Source organism: Talpa occidentalis, unplaced genomic scaffold (assembly GCF_014898055.3).
Source record: "Talpa occidentalis isolate TD23 unplaced genomic scaffold, MPIMG_talOcc4v2.1 talOcc4.6, whole genome shotgun sequence".
NCBI lineage: Eukaryota > Metazoa > Chordata > Mammalia > Eulipotyphla > Talpidae > Talpa > Talpa occidentalis.
The window spans coordinates 119,833,512-119,850,462 of NW_023604972.1; the positions used below are offsets into that span (position 1 = coordinate 119,833,512).

The window sequence follows — 16,951 nt, forward strand, 5'->3', positions numbered from 1 at the left end:
CAAGACCAAACCCTTCACCCCTGTCCCTAAAACTTCACTTCCTACTTTTTAGGGGAACTTGAGATAACCAAGTTCAAGTCCCTTCAACTTCCTACAACATTCAACCGTAATTCAATCAAGACACTATTTCAGAGAATAAAATGTCATTCCTCAGATTCAAAACTGCATTGTTATCCTACTACAATTATTCATTTCCCCCTAATCTTTCTCTCCCCCCACTTTCTCCCTTTCTCATCCCTCACATTCTTCTTTCTCATCCTTCCTTCCTTCCTTACCTCTTCTTCATCTCTAACTTCTCCCATCTTGCAGACTCCATTTTCCATGTTTAGAAACATACATAAACTTTTCTCATTCAAAGTACAAACACGCAATCTTGCCTTGAATCTAAATATCTATCTACAGTTCATTTCTATCTTTTGTAGTCCCATTGTCCTAAAATGGGACTATAAAAGACACATCTGGCAGCCTGGAAAATTTGACTCATAGATCTTCTACTATAATATGTGGAGATTAATTGACCAAAGACCCCAACTACACACTGAAATCCATCACCACATTTATGCCAATGTCAGACTTTCAACAGATTGTTCCTCATCAGTGACTGAACATGGCAGGTCTGTTCCTGAAAAATGCAGAATCCTTCATGTGGCCAACTTTGGTTTGAAGATACTCTGACATTCTGACTAAACCTTCCTTGTCTTGCATAGCATCAAAGATGCTTCTACCTGCCTTTGGGTGATCAGATTTGCATTGCTATCTGATGGTTCTCTCCCCTTTCCTCTTACACATATATTTTTGCCCCACAAAATTATTCAGTTTTCCAAAAACTCCACAGAAAAACTAATTCAACTAATCAATCAGTTCAGTAAAGTGGCAGGATAAAAAATCAACACACAAAAATCATTAGCCTTCCTATACACAAACAATAAATTGGAAGAAGAAATTAAAAAAACCATCCTTTTTATTATCAAAGCAAAAAAAAATCAAATACTTGGGAATAAATCTAACAAAAGAGGTAAAGGACCTATACAAAGAAAACTATAAAACACTGTTAAAAGAAATAGAAGAAGACACAAAGAAATGGAAAGACATCCCCTGCTCATGGATTGGAAAAATAAACATTATTAAAATGGCCATCCTACCAAAAGCAATATACAGATTCAATGTTATTCCAATAAAAATTTCAATGTCATTCTTCAAAGAAATAGAACATTCTTCAAAGAAATTCATATGGAATCACCAAAAACCCTGAATAGCCAAAGCTCTCATGAAAAAAAAAAAAAAGGGAATGGAGGTATCACACTCCCAGACTTCAAACTATGCTACAAGGCCATAATCATCAAAACTGCATGGTATTTGGAACAAGAACAGACACACAGACCAATGGAATAGAATAGAAAATCCAGAAATAAGCCCACAGATTAATGGTCAACTAATCTTTGACAAAGGAGCAAAGAATATGCATTGGAGCAAAGAAAGTTTGTTCAATAAATGGTGCTGGGAAAACTGGGTCGCTGCATGCAAGAGAATGAAGCTTGACTACTACCTCACACCATACACAAAAACCAACTCAAAATGGATTAAAGAACTAGACATAAGACCTGAAACCATAAAATATATAGAAGGAAATATAGGCAAAACACTACATGATATGCACATCAAAGACATCTTTACAGACACATCACCCAAAGCAGTGATAGTGAAGGCAAAGATAAACAGCTGGGACTACATCAAATTAAAGAGCTTCTGCACAGCAGAAGAGACAATAACAAAAACAAAGAGAAACCCCACCGACTGGGAGAACATTTTTGCATACAACACTAATGATAAAGGACTGATCACAAAAATCTACAAAGAGCTGATGAGACTCAACAAAAACAAAGAAAATAATCCAGTCAAAAAATGGGCAGAAGAGCTAAATAGAAACTTCTCTAAAGAAGAAGTGCAAATGGCCAACAGGCATATGAAAAAATGTTCAACATCACTTGTCATCAGGGAAATGCAAATCAAAACTACAATGAGATACCATCTTAGACCAGTGAGAATGGCACATATTAAAAAAACTAGCAACAACAAATGTTGGCGAGGTTGTGGAGAAAAAGGAACTCTCCTGCACTACTGGTGGGAGTGCAAACTGGTCCAGCCACTATGGAGAGCTGTGTGGAGATTTCTGGACCTACTAAACATAGAGCTTCCATATGAACCAGCAATTCCACTCCTAGGTATTTACCCAAAGGACACAGAAACATCAATTCCAAAGAACACCTGCACCCCTATGTTTATAGCAGCACTGTTTACAATAGCTAGGCTTTGGAAACAACCCAAATGCCCAAAAACAGATGACTGGATCAAGAAGATGTGGTCCATATACACCATGGAATATTACTCAGCATTCAAAATAGATAAAACACATGCAATTTGCAGCAACATGGATGGAGCTTGAAGGGATCATGCTCAGCGAAATAAGCCAGAAAGAAAAAGAAAAATACCGTATGTTCTCACTCATAGCAGGAATCTAGAAAACTTAAATAAGGGACCTGGAAAAAGAATAACTATAACATAAAAAAATCAAAATCAACAAACAACTGTGAACCAGAGACACTCTATGGGAGGTGGTGGGGTGGGGAAAGGAGGGATTAGGGTCAAAATAAGGGGGTTGTAATTGTATGGGGAATATAAAAATAAAATTTAAATAAAAATACTTTTAAATTAAAAAAAATTATTCAGTTTTCACTTCACCTTGGTGACTGCTTTTCAGACAATCTCAATTGAACACAGTATAGCCGAACAGTATGAATCTTCTTCAACTCAACTGAATCAATCACTGGCGAAGGAAGTTTTCAGTCAATTTTAAATTAACTGATATGAAAGTAGTGCTTAACCATTAAACATCTTCAGCCAACTAAGCAAGATCCTAGGAAGTAAATGCTGCCCTTCAGAGCCTTCGCCCTTCAAGTCAACAGGGCTAGTTTTTTATTCCCACATTGCTTGTCACTGTGTGGACCATACCAGAAGCGGCATATCCTCATGCAAGTTGACTCTAAAGGAGCAGATATTTGGAGGTGATCAGCAGACCACTCACCTCCTCTGGACAACAAGTTCTTCCACGAAGGAGGACTGGCAGCCCATCTCCACACATGGATTAAGAAGTGAGTGGGTAGGTAAAAGTCGAGACAGACAATATAGTCATCTCTTTCCAGATATTTTACAATAAAAATTAGGAACATGATACATGTTTTTTGCTTGGGGGAATTGTTTTCTAAAACAGAAAAGACTTGATGCCTTCCCAGGTGGCACAGTGGGTTGAGCGCAGCGCTGTGAAGCTGTCTGCAGCCTCCACAGCACAGGTTGAATTCCCAGCCATCAGGGAGATTCCCACATGGCACCGCAGACCTCTCCTGCCGTGCCTGCTGCTCCCCTCAGCAGTGTATTTCAGTCTGTCTGCCTGTTCTGCTCCCTATTCTGTGTCTGGTGAATCCTCTCACCCTCCTGCTCCTCTGGCCTGTACCCCAGCTATTGTATAAATAAAAAATAAATCTTAAAAAAAAAACAAAACAGAAAAGACTTGATCTTATTCAAAAGAAGATGGAAATGATCTAGTTGAGGAGGAAAGATAAAAGCATGACCTCTCCTGCCGCCCGCTGCTCCCCTCAGCAGTGTACTTCGGTCCCTCTGCCTGCTCTGCTCCCCGCTCTGGCTCTGGTGAATTCTCTCACCCTCCCGCGCTTCTGACTGTACCCAGTGCATGTATAAACAAAACAAACAAACAAACAAAATAAATAAATAAAACATGCCTCTATTAAAAAAAAAAAAAAAGTATGTAAAATTCTAAAAAAAAAAAAAAAAAAAAAAAAAAGAGAGAGAGATGAAATAATCACAAAGATCTAAGTTTCTTGAAAAGCTAGAATCTTAGATAATGCATTGCATTTTTTCCCCTAACATTCCTTCCTATATCTTTGACACGCTGAGCATTTGTCTGTATACATCATAGGTCCTCAAATGTTGCCATATATTATTATAACTAATTTTGAAATACTTGCCGATGCTGCCTATATTGTCACAATCTGCTACACAGGTAAGGGTTTATTTTAGTTACTGTGCGCCATTTCTTCTGCCTCCTGCTTGAGATTACCAGCTAAATTATGTAACCTTGAACGAGATTCTAAACTTTGTTGAGACTTGGGATCTTATAAAATATGAAAGTACCTACTTTACAGGGTTGTAAAAATTAATTGAAATCATGTGCTTAAACATTTAGTAGTGTCTGACACATACTATTATTATCAGCGCCTTGCTTGGTACTTTGCTATTATACATTTTGAAACTGTCAACTCAGTAGAATCCTGTTGAACATTATGTCACTGACAGTAAACTTGCTGAGTTATTTCTCAGCTGATATGTGAGTAGAATATAGAAAAACTTAACATAAAACACAATATATAAAACAGTAATAAAAGCAATGCTTGGGACCAGTTCAATTCCTAAATTCCTAGTATTCCTGATTATTTGATTGTGGCGTGGCACATTCTTCAAACCCCTCCTCCCCAGTATTTCCCAAAACACTATACTATAGGAAAAAAGTTGTCCTGGCTTTTGTAACACAGGCATCTACTTTCTAATTCAGTGACAATTTTCACTCTGTTTCACTTGGGGAAGTATTAGACTATGTTTAATGTGATGTAGTTTGGAACATAATCACAATATTCAGCTTTGTCAGCAAATATGTCAAAGTAATGGGTACCCACTGGAACTATACTATATATTAGATATATTAGATATATATATATTAGATATATTAGATATATATATATTAGATATATTAGATATATAGTATATTAGTATATATATTACATGCATAGTATATAAGATACACAGTATATGTATCTTGGAAAATCTATCAGCTCAATAGTAAATATATTTACTATTTTTTCTTTTATTGTTGGTTTAATTTTTCTTTTTTTAAAAAGATTTATTTATTTATGCATACAAGAACTGAGGTGTAAGCCAGAGGTGTGGGAAGTGAGAGGATTTACCAGAGAGAGTGGGGAGCAGAACAGGCAGATCTACTGAAATACTCTGCTGAGGGGAGCAGTGGATGAGGCAGGAGAGGTCTGCTGCACCATGTGGGTTACCTCCCTGGCAGGCTGTCTGGGAATGGAACTCATGCTGGCTGGCTATAGCTTGATAGAGCTGTCTTTAACCCCTGCGCCACCAGGGAGGGCCCTAGTTTAATTTTTGTTTCATGCACTATTCAAACTAAATTATCCCTATAGTACATATTTGATCAATTTGTTCACCCTACAACATTGACCATTTAATGATGAGAGATATCAGATGAAGCATGGTCCATTCTATAACCATCCAATTCTGTCAATAATGAGCTATGCATCCCCTTGTATGGGTGAGTGATAAATAAAATGTATATATTGTCCATGACAGGCAGATTCCATCTTAATAACACCAAATGCCACTGAGAGATCTAATAGAAATACAATCATAAAAATCTAATATAGATACACACAAATTCCTTAGCATCTGACGTGTTGCCAATACCATGAATGGAAACAAATAGAAGTCTAAAGTCAAATTGTGGCTTGGACCTTCTTCAACTGAGAATGATCTTCATTAGTTAATATAGACCGTGGCCAGGTTTTCATTAGCAAAGGAGAGCAAAGAAATACCTTCATTGTACTTCAGTGGACCACCAGTTTTGTTCTAGTCTTAGTTCTTAGAAATAGACCTTTAAAATATTGTAACATTTTTCAAAAACTTTAAATTGATGAAGAGCTTTACTCAGTCATGTAAATTATATCTACTCTTTGAAATTTATGATCTAACACATTTCATCAGATGCTGAAGCTTAACTCTCCACAATATCTCTAGCAGCAGGGTTGAAAGTAAGCCTTTTAAAATTAGTATGAAATGTAGGGTATTGTACTTTAGCTAATATGCTGTGCTTGTCAGATCTTCACCCTAAATGGTAGAAGCTATTAAGAAAAGCACTGAAATGCTGTTACCACCCACATGCCTCAGGGGACCGCAGTTTTCTTTTGGTTTCTCATCTTTAACACATATGAAGCTAAAAGAGGTACACTAGGATATGATGGTTACTAATCTTTAAGATCTAAACAAATGTACAGGATTGAAAAACGAAACAACAGAGCTTTCAAGGACACACAAAGGTTTCCTGTGCATTTGTTTAAGAGAGAAGCAATATGAAATTATCTCCTATTCTAATAAAGCTAAGAAGTGCACCTATTGGGAAGGCTTCTTACACTAGCTTCCCTAGAAGCAGAGCTTCAAATTGGATAAATCAGGAGTAAATTTTCTGCAGAAATAGTGGTTCTTTCATCATATAGGAAAGAATCTAAAAGTGTACATTTTTTGGACCGAATATTATAGCTTGTCTTCCTCACATCATTAGTGGACCATTCATTTCGGCTACAATATCACATATGCCACCAGACTTATAAGTGAATAAGTTGAGAGTCAGTTGAAAGATGAAAAGTCACTATAAATCTATTAATTATTATTCTATGGAATATTTTTCAGCCTTAAAAAAGAAGAAAGTCCTGTTAGTTGCTAAAGAATGAATAATCTTGGAGAACATAATGCTACAAAATAATCTAAACAGAGAAAGACAAATACTTTATGATTTCACCTATATGTGAAATCTAAAAATATCAAACTCATACAAACCCAGAGTAGATTGGTAGTTGTCAGGGACTAGGATGTGAGGAAAAATAGAGGTTGATGGAAAGATAGATGTTGATTAAAAAGACACGAACTTTCAGTTATATGAGGAATAAGCTCTGAGGATCTACAGTTAATAATACCATATTATATAGTGTATTTTTGCTACAAGAGTAAAACTTAAATGTTCTCACCCCCCAAAAAAAATTAATAAATATGTGAAGATGTGACAACTCAATAGTAGGAATATTTTGATTTCATAATTATGCTTCAATTAAAGAAAACACTTTCTCACAGTTGCAGTTGGTCTGTTTATTCTCTTAAATATATCTTTCCAAGAACAGTTCTTTCTTTTAATGAAGTCTAGTCTGTTGATTTTTCCTCATATTGATCATACTACTACAATCATATATAAGAAATCTTCACCTTATCCAAGGTCACAAATATATGCTTTCTTCTAAGAATTCTGTAGTTTTAGGTCTTATATTTAGGTCTATAATCCCTTTTGAGTTAATTTTTATAAGAGTGGGGTAAGATCAAAGTTCATTATTTTATAAGTGAATATATAATTGATACAGTGCCATGTGTTGAAAAACAATCTTTGCTACATTAAATTTCCTTTGCATCTTTGCCAAAAATTAACTGGCCATATATAGATACAGTAGCTGTTTGTATACTGCTATCTTCTTAACTAGTATACTTTGAAATAACATTGTGCCTTTTGATAGTGGAGAACCTTATAGCAGTCCAATTTTGTCATATATTTTACTTCTGTAGTGAAATCCATAATACATAACCCATGATACATCATTATTGCCTTTGCTTTAAATGAGAAATTTTCTTTTAGCAACCATACTTTAAATTTACATATGTTTTAATGATTCTTCAGTCTTCATTTCTTCCGATAGATCTGAACGTTCATGTTATTATTTCTCTTTAGTCTACAGACCTTTTAAACACTTAGGTAGAACACATCTGTTCATCACAAATTCTTTTAATATTTTTAATTTAAAATTTTTTGTTACTTTTTATTTTTGAAAATTGATTTTGCTAAATATAGAATTTTAGAGTACAAATATTTCTTTATGTTTGTACTTTAAAAGTATCATTATTTGAATTGTTTCTTACTAGAAGTCATCAATAATTCTTTCTGCAAAGTCTTCAGTAATTCTTAAAGTTGTTGCCTATAGTTAATTTACTTTTGTTCTCTGATTACTTTTCTGAATTAACTTTGTTTTATATTTGGCAGTTTATTATTTGCTTTGGATTTTTTTTCATTATTTATATTGCTTGTGACTCATCCAGCATTTTGGTTTTGTGTCTTGATAGCTTTCAACACATTTGAAACATTTTTGATATTAATTCTACAAATATTTTTTTTGCCCAATCTCTCTCTCTATTTCTCTAGGGACTCCAATTACATGGATTTTTAACAGTTGGGACTTTTTTAAAATTAGTCACTGATGTGCTTTTCAGTCTTCTCTGTTGTTTCTATTGGTCTCTCTTCTCATTCACTGATCTTTTTGTTTTAGTATCTAATATGTCATACTCTCAGGCCTCCCTGGTGATGCCAGGGTTTCATACACAACCTGTGAAGCTGTCTGCAGCTTCTGCAGCAGAAGTTCGATGCATGGCCAGCCAGGGAGCAACCCACATGGTGCAGCAGACCTCTCCTGTCTCACCCACTGCTCCCCTCAGCAGTGTATTTCAGTCAATCTGCCTGTTCTGTTCCCCACTCTGTGTCTAGTGAGTCCTCTCACCCCCCACATCTCTGGACTGTACTCAAGTTCTTGTATGCATAAATAAATAAATCTTAAAAGAAAGAAAAAAAGAAAAAATAATCTGTCATACTCTCATGGATTTTTGTACTTCTGATATTCCAATTTTCTTTTTTAGAATTTTTTTTAAAAGATTTATTTATTTATGCATACAAGAACCAGGGTACAGGCCAGAGGTGCGGGAGGGTGAGAGGATTCACCAGAGACAGAGTGGGGAACAGAACAGGCAGACTGACTGAAATACACTGCTGAGGGGAGTAGCGGGCGAGGCAGGAGAGGTCTGCTGTGCCATGTGGGTATCTCTGAGGCTGGCTGGGATCCAACCCGCACTGCAGAGACTGCAGACAGCTTCACAGCACCACCAAGGATGCCCAGAACTACTATAGTTTTTTGCCTAAGTTATGACCTTTTGGGGTTCTCAATGTAACCCTTCCCCTAAATTTTTGCATTTTGGGTTCTTAAAAGAATGCTCAACTGTTCACCAAGGTCTCTACTTGCTGGTTGAAACTCATATTCTTTTGGCAATCTGCAATCTCTAAAGTTGCCATTCAATTAAAAATTCCAGTGTAGCTGTTCTCTGCCAAGTCTCATAGGGATTCACCCAGTGCCGTCATAGCTTAAAATTCAGCTAATAAGTCAAGGAAATCCTGAACATATTTCTGGAACTTCTGCTCTGTATAGCTCCCTCCTCTCTGGTACTCTATTCCTCCAAATTCAATGGCTTTATTACCTCTCAATTTCAGTATTTCTTTCCTCCATCCAGTGAGACAGAGATTCTCTGACTTCCAAAGCTTTGTGTTGTGTTTTAAAGGTGTTTCTAGGGGCCTCCCTGGTGGCATAGGGGTTAAAGACAGTGCTATCAAGCTACTGCCAGCCTCTACAGCACGAGTTTAATCCCTAAGTGGCTAGGAAGCAACCCACATAGCGCAGCAGACTTCTCCTGCTTCCCCCGCTGCTCCCCTCAGCAGTGTGTTTCAGTTCATCTGCCTGTTCTGCTCCCCACTCTGCCTCTGGTGAATCCTCTCACCTCCTGCATTTCTGGCCTGCACCCCAGTTCTTGTATAGATAAATAAATCTTTTTTTAAAAAAAGATGTTTCCAGCAAAATGACAGAGAGAATGTAGAACACATTTTGTTTCTTTTATCTTGAGGTCACAGTGACACACTCTGTTGTCTAATTCTTAAAAACATTTGTTCATGTATTGAGTATATATTTATAGATGTTTATTGTGGAAAAGTAAGTTTCTTACCAATTGTCCATCATGGATGGAATCAGAAATTCTTCCTTAAAAAGTCTTCATTTATAGTTCCTTTACATTATGTTTCTAATAGTCTAGTATATGAAGTTCATGGGAAATAATTCTGATTTTTATTTTTACTTATTCTTACTCATGGTCACTTTTTCCTATGAGTTTGATGATATTTGAATGTGAGGGTTTTTTGTTTGTTTGTTTGTTTTTGTTTTTGTTAGATCTTAATTTGTGAAGAGTCAAGTAGTTGAAGTAGTATGTAGTTTTTTCCAGAAATGATTTGCAATTACAACATCTGGAAGCTAGGGGGTGCTACCAACCTGGGTGGACTTTAGTCAACCTCTAGGATCCTGGATTTGAAGCAGGAGCCCTATGTTTTCTGCTTTTCTCTCTTTTGGTAGCAGTTTAGTCTTCAGATCTCAGGTATGTTCTTGGTATTTGCTCTTTAGATAGCTCTGTGTTTCTAGTTTTCTGTTTGTTCACTGTCCCTCTAATTTTACTGCATTGTTTTTGTTTCATGGTTTGTGGTAGAGGAGATTCGAAAAAAAATTTTTTTGAACTGAGGTAACATTGGGGTATCCCAATCATGTATTACCTTTATTAACTGGAAAAAAAGAAAAGAAAAATCAATCTATCGATATTTATTATACAGATAAACAATAGACCTGTCATTTGGTCAGTAGGATAAATTGATACGAGTCATGTAAGGATCCTGAGAGAAGATTGGGTATCTGTACCTTAGAAGAGTTCACACACACATACACACACATACACACACACACACACATATCCCTCCCTCAGAAATTCTTTTTATGTGGGCAAATGGCCATAAATAATGTACAAGTAGGTGACTTTAAAGAATATATTTTCAACTGTCCTTCACAAAATGGATACATGGTTTAAAAAGAATCTTGCAAAGAAACTGGGTATAAGTAACAAAAATAATGAAAGCACAAGATTTTAAAATATGAGAGACCATATACTTTTCTTCATGATATCAGTAGGGAAAAAAAGTAATGATAATGAAATCAGGGGTCATAATGCCAGCCAAATTTTTTAAAAATTGAAATGATTAATATTATGTAAAATATGAAGGTATGCACATTATCCTTTACTATTACTTAATTCCGTATATTGTTCCTTGATATGTTAGTTAGTGGTAGTAGAAATCTATTGATCAGCAAATATTTTAAAACAAGCATTCAGAATATGAAGATCATTTTCTATATATTTTTTCAGTGACGTTAAAAGTCATGTCATATTGACTCTATTATTTTGCAAAAAAGAAAAACTTCTTTTCAGCAACAGACAAAACAATACATAAACTAAACTAAACTAAACTAAAATGTAGTCCCTCTGGTCGACCAAGAAAGAAAACTGAAAAGAAAAAAAAAAATAGCTGATGATTTGAAGAAATTGGTATTGGAACAAATAGACATTATGGAAACTTTGCTATCAGGTTGGACGGGAACATAATTGCTCTGCACTTGTCTCTGTTTGTGGTGCTTGCTAGATTCTGTTCAATAATGAAATACACAAATTTTGTCTGTGCCACCAAAGTCAAGATACACTAAATATGCATTGCTATAAGTAAACAACTTATGTAATAAAAGTAAAGAAGCAAAGTGACATATAAAAAGAAATCACAGAAGAAAAGATACATTACCACATGTGAAAAGTTTACATAGCAAAGACCTATAAAATAATTTAATTTTATACACTTTGCAATGAGAAAGGTTTGGCTATGAAAGTATCTTGTACCACACACATTTGACATTTATTCAATGGCAAACTTTTTTTCATAATGACTGGTAGATGTTACCTATCAGATGTGTTTTAAAAATATTAAATCTAATCTTTCCCTCCAAGGTAAAGTGGTGATAGTAACTAGGAGTTATTATTTATCTAGAGAAACTTGTGCTAGCAAGAGAAGATTTAGGAAAAGTAATTTGAAAAGATTTCCACTTTTTTTGTGATTTTTTTTTTCCCGGAAAACAAAAAGTTAAATGTGTCATCTATACAAATTTTTCACATCTACACACTTTAAAGTCATGGAACAGAGTTGTCTGTCCTAGAAGCTTCCAGATGAGGTTTTGAAACCATCTGATAAAAATTTCTAAATGTTGTAACTTCTGGCTGGCTATGAAAATGGGTTGACATTAGAGACAATGGACTTTTATAAGCTAGACAACATAAAAAAACTTTGCATAATTGATGGATAGAATTGAGAAATGAGTGCCATGGTTTAGAGACTGTAGTCATTAGCGTAGTTCTTTCATTTTTAACTTTGTATTTTGTGATTTCTCAGTTACTAATCCAATATCCAAATAAACTGTTTTCTTACAATAGCCTTTTGAATTGTTGGATCATAAGTTTAACAAGAAATTTTAAAAAATAGTAAGTATATTTAGTCCCATTGCTTTTATTTGTCTCAGGAGCAAAGTCACATTAAAAACATTATTTTAAATCATTTTTATTTCACTTTAAATCATGTTATTTCAAATTAACATTTGTTAATTTAGCCTTTTGCATATCATTTTGATGGCATTTATCTGGAAGTTAAATGCAAGATTTTACTATCAAGAGAAATTACATAAAAATAGACTGACCAAGAAGAGACTGACCTTCATGCTTTATGTTTTAATTTAGCAAAAAACAATTTACATATGTTGGGGTATGTCCACAATTTTTTTTTTTTTTTAAATAAGATGCACAAACAATTTTGATTTGTCCCCTACTTAACAAATGATCATGATCAAAGGTTAACATTGTGGTTTAGGATAATTGATACAATTTCCCTAAAAGAGCTTTCCTTAAAAAAAACTGTACATTTCAAAATTTGTTTTAGAACAATTAAAATTAGGAGATAGCTAAAATGACTCAAAACTCTACCAACCAGTGAGTCACTATTAAAATTTTAGTATAATACCCTTCCAGTTTCTATTTTGTTAATATGTTTCTTCATTCACAAACATGAGCTTATATTTCATTAAAATTTGTTTTTATGGGCCTTTATACCTTATTGAATTTTTTTAAATAAAATTTAAATGAGATTTTGGGACATTTCATTTAAAGGAACAATACTAAAATGCTACTTTAGCCTATAACCAAGGCTAACTCTTCATAATCAACCCTGTACAGGATTATAACATTTGTTAATTTAGCCTTTTGCATATCATTTTGATGGCATTTATCTGGATGTTAAATGTGAGATTTTACTATCAAGAGAAATTACTTAAAAATAGACTGACCAAATATTGTGGGTTTTCACTAATTTTATCTTGATAAGGCCTATGTAATAAGGCAAATAAATAAAGGAACTGGGATTTTGGTGAGTCTTTGTTTCTGTTCAACATGAGAGTAGTACCAGAAACAGATAAAATATGGTTTATAAACTAGGATATTAACTATATGTGGCAGGACAGAGACCAAAAACCAGAGATTGCCTATCAGGGCAGTGGTATATCTTCAGAACCAAGCTGTTATATCCTAGAGGTGTGGTCCTAGACCAAACCTCATATAACATTTTTTATCAATGACTAATGCTATGGGAAAAAAAAATTCATTCACACAGCAGTTGAAGTCTAAATGGGAAGTGAAAACTAAAAAGAGGAAGTCACATTCTTAGTGACCAGATTAGAATCAAAATGACCAGGAAAATTGGAGAAGTAGTAAGAAGTAAACAAAGTAAGTAAGGAACATGGGTGGGCTAAAATAAACAAAGAAGTAAACAAATTTCCTCTTCAAAAAGAGGAAAGGTTGCCTATTGGCAGGTAGACAATTATTTAGAGATTTTAACTAATAACAAGCTGATGAGGATCAATATTGCCTAAAAAGCAAACACTACATTGTGAAATGTATTCCTTACTAAAATTAACCTAAACTCCTGATTCCTAGTTATCATTTGCAAACACTAAGAACATATTGTTTTTTTCTTTTTTTTTAAAAAAAAGCCAGAGGTGGCATTCACCTTAAAAAAAAAAAAAAAAAATGTGGGAAACACCGCTACTCAAAAGACTACAATAGCACAGACTGAAAACTAGTTTCATTGTAAGATTGGAGAAAGATGATTTCTATTCTCTTGCAAGAAATTGGGGGTAATTAAATAATGATCTTCAAATAAGAACAACAATTATAAAGATGAAAGGTTGTGGATTCAATTCTCATGTATTCAATTCTCATGTATCCTAAATTAAAAGTGGATCAGGTATACTCAACTTCCGTGAAAGGCTGAAAGAGAAAATGTAGTTAGATTGTATTAGGAAGGAGTTAATTTAGAATAGAAAAGGACTTAAAAGATAACAGGATAAAAAGGGTGGCTTGAAAATTGGAACAATTGAAAGAATCTGGTAGAATTTCTGTCAATAGATTTGTACTTTTCTAAAATGGTGAAATGTGGAGATACATGGAGGGATGAAATACAAATTATAATGTTCTTTAGTTTTCTGATTGTGCCTTAGGCTGTAGCTAGAATAAATAACTTGCATGAAGACTTACAAGCTACAAAAGAGGGAACACGCTTCATATTATCCAAACTACTGATAATGTCAACAGACATTTTAAAAAAGTATTCTGTTACATCCTTTAACCTATGTGCAATATCTATATCAGGTGATTGCAGATCTACTAAGATAAAGATCTGAGATCTACAAAGCAAAGTATCCTAAGCAAGCAGCGTTCCTTTTATTTCCCTTTTGATGCATGCTTTTACTTTAATTTTTAAAACTTTTGTTTTCTTTATAATCGATATGTATTAATTGTAGGGCATTTAAAAAGTACAGACAAGTAAACAAGAACAATAACCATATATGTAATTCCACCATTGGGGCGGGGAATCAATCAACATTTTCATGTATCTCTTTTCAGACTTTATTCTATACACATGTGTGCAAAAATATTTTATAAAGTATACTTCTTATGTGGTATATTTTAAATGTTTATGAAAATGGGAATGTCCCAGTCACTTGATTTAATATCACGAACACGATTTCCTACACATATTCTAGATATACATTGTCATCTTTAATGGCATAATCCCTACTTATGGTCATTTGAGTGTTTCCGATTGTTCACTATTATTAACGACTGCAATTATCTTCAATATTGCTTCAATTTTAGAAACTGCTTGAGCGCGCGTGTGTGTGTGCGTGTGTACAGTTGCTCTATACTCCAGCAATTTGCTCTACAACCAGGTTAACTTTAAAGAAGGGTGAGCATTTTGTCGCCTCCTACTCGTCTTTCTGTACCGTGAGAATGGAAGTTAATTGACAGTGGAGATCTTGCTTTAACTAGCAGTGTTTCCCAGCACAAGCACGTGCTCTAGAAATGATCTGTTGGATGAGTAAATGCCCTGGATTTCTTCTTTACTCCAATACCTTCCTTAAAGATTTTTATTTTTTTTTAAGATTTATTTATGTATGCATACAAGAGCTGGGGTACAGGCCCGAGGTGTGGAGGTGAGAGGATTCACCAGAGACAGAGTGGGGAACAGAACAGGCAGACTGACTGAAATACACTGCTGAGGGCGAGACAGGAGAGGTCTGCTGCGCCGTGTGGGAAGCTCCCTGGCCTGCTGGGGATTGAACTCGTGCTGCAGAGGCTGCGGATAACTTCACAGTACTGTGCTTAACTCCTTCTGCCAATAGGGAGGCCCATTCTCACGGTACAGAAAGACTTGAGTAGGAGGCGACAAAATGCTCACCCTTCTTTAAAGTTAACCTGGTTGTAGAGCAAACTGCTGGAGTCTAGAGCAGGTGTACACACGCACACACGCGCGCTCAAGCAGTTTCTAAAATTAAAGCCTCCACAGCTAACAACTGCTAGGTTTATGCATTAAAAACACCAGGGCACAACATCTGCCTCAGCCACTGCTCCAGGAGCAACACCGAGAATGCGGACTGAGCGCCCCGCTGCCTGTCTCCCGCCTCGGGGCGCGCGCCGGGGTCGCCCACGCCGCGCTCAGGCACTTTCCACCGCCTTATCCCACCACGGGCCGTGAGGACACGGCCTCCCACCCTCGCCGGGAAGCGGCTCTGAGACCACACACGCGGCTGCTGGCCCGGGGGTCAGGGCGAGGGTGGAAACGAACTTCGTGAACTGGGCTGGGTAAAGCGACTCCAGTCAGGGACTGGGGCACCTTAAAACTCAGCACGTTTTGTTGTGTTTTAATGGTGTCCACGGCCGACTGAGGGTCCCTCCAGGGGCTGAGCCCCAGAGCCCCCGGCAGGCGGCTGCAGCAGGTGGCCCCGGCCTCCGGCCTCCCCTGCAGCTCGCGCGGCTCCGGGGACGGCTTCCGCGGCGGCCTCGACCACGCCGCGCGCCCGCACCCACGGGACCCCCGCGGGAGAGCCCCCCAACATCCGCCCCCGCCCCGGGCAGCCGCGCTTTCCAGGAGCCGGCGGGCCGCCTTGCCCCCGAGTCCGCGCGCGCGCCCCGAGCGCCCGCGAGCCTCACTCAGGGCCCGCCCCGCACCCCGCGGGCGCCCGGGGCTGTCCCGGCGCCGCCCGCCGCCCGGCGGCCCGAGGGGCGGGGGCGCTGCCGCGGGGGGCGGGCGCGGCGCGCGGGAGGGGAAGGGGTTCTCGCGCGACTGGGCGAGGTTTCCGGTGTTGTGACTGAAACCCGTCAATATGGCGGCGATCGGCCGCGGCCGCTCACTGAAGAACCTCCGAATACGAGGTAAGCCCGCTGCCGCCTTCGCCCCCCGCCCCCCGCCCGGCGGCCGCCCCCCGCGGCGCCGGCCTCCCCCGGGCCCCGGGTGGGGGAAGCGAGCCGGGCCGCTGGCCGGGGCCGGGGCGCCGCCGCCGGCCTGGGAGCGTATCCTAACCCGGGCTGTGTGTCTGTTTCGCGCAGGGCGGAATGACAGCGGCGAGGAGAACGTCCCGCTGGATCTGACCCGAGGTAACACGGGGCGCCGCGGGCGCCGGCGAGGGCGCGCTGCTGGGGGCCGCGGCCGGGGCGGGACCCGCACGGGACCGGCGCGGGTGCGGGAGGCTGAGCCTGAGCCCCGCCTGCCGGCCCGCGGGAGCCGAACCCGGGGCCGCCTCCCCGGGCCCATCCCCCTTCACGGCGCCTGCTGCTTCCTTCGCCCTGAGCCCTGCTCGGGCCTCGGGGTGCTGCGGGTGCCGAGGAGCACCGAGCCTCGCGGGTCCCCGGACCCGCCTGACACTGCCGGAGCCGGCAGCCGAATCCCGGGGGCGGCCGGAGGGAGGTGGAGGCTGTTATTTAGGTTGCT

The 16,951-nt window shown here is 38.3% G+C and overlaps 1 protein-coding gene across 3 annotated transcripts in view; it reads left to right on the forward strand.

The window, feature by feature from the left end:
• Window positions 1-16,318: 16,318 nt before the first annotated feature.
• RICTOR (RPTOR independent companion of MTOR complex 2) overlaps window positions 16,319-16,951 on the forward strand; it is a 105,118-nt gene continuing 104,485 nt past the window's right edge. For 2 of the 3 annotated variants that reach the window (XM_037529954.2, XM_037529955.1), the window contains exons 1-2: window positions 16,319-16,395; window positions 16,570-16,617. In XM_037529954.2, the coding sequence (XP_037385851.1) occupies window positions 16,347-16,395; window positions 16,570-16,617 (97 nt within the window). In that variant the 5' untranslated portion in view covers window positions 16,319-16,346. Of the gene's footprint in view, window positions 16,396-16,569; window positions 16,618-16,951 lie in introns of those variants that run through there. The other variant, XM_054688208.1, reaches the window with a different exon arrangement.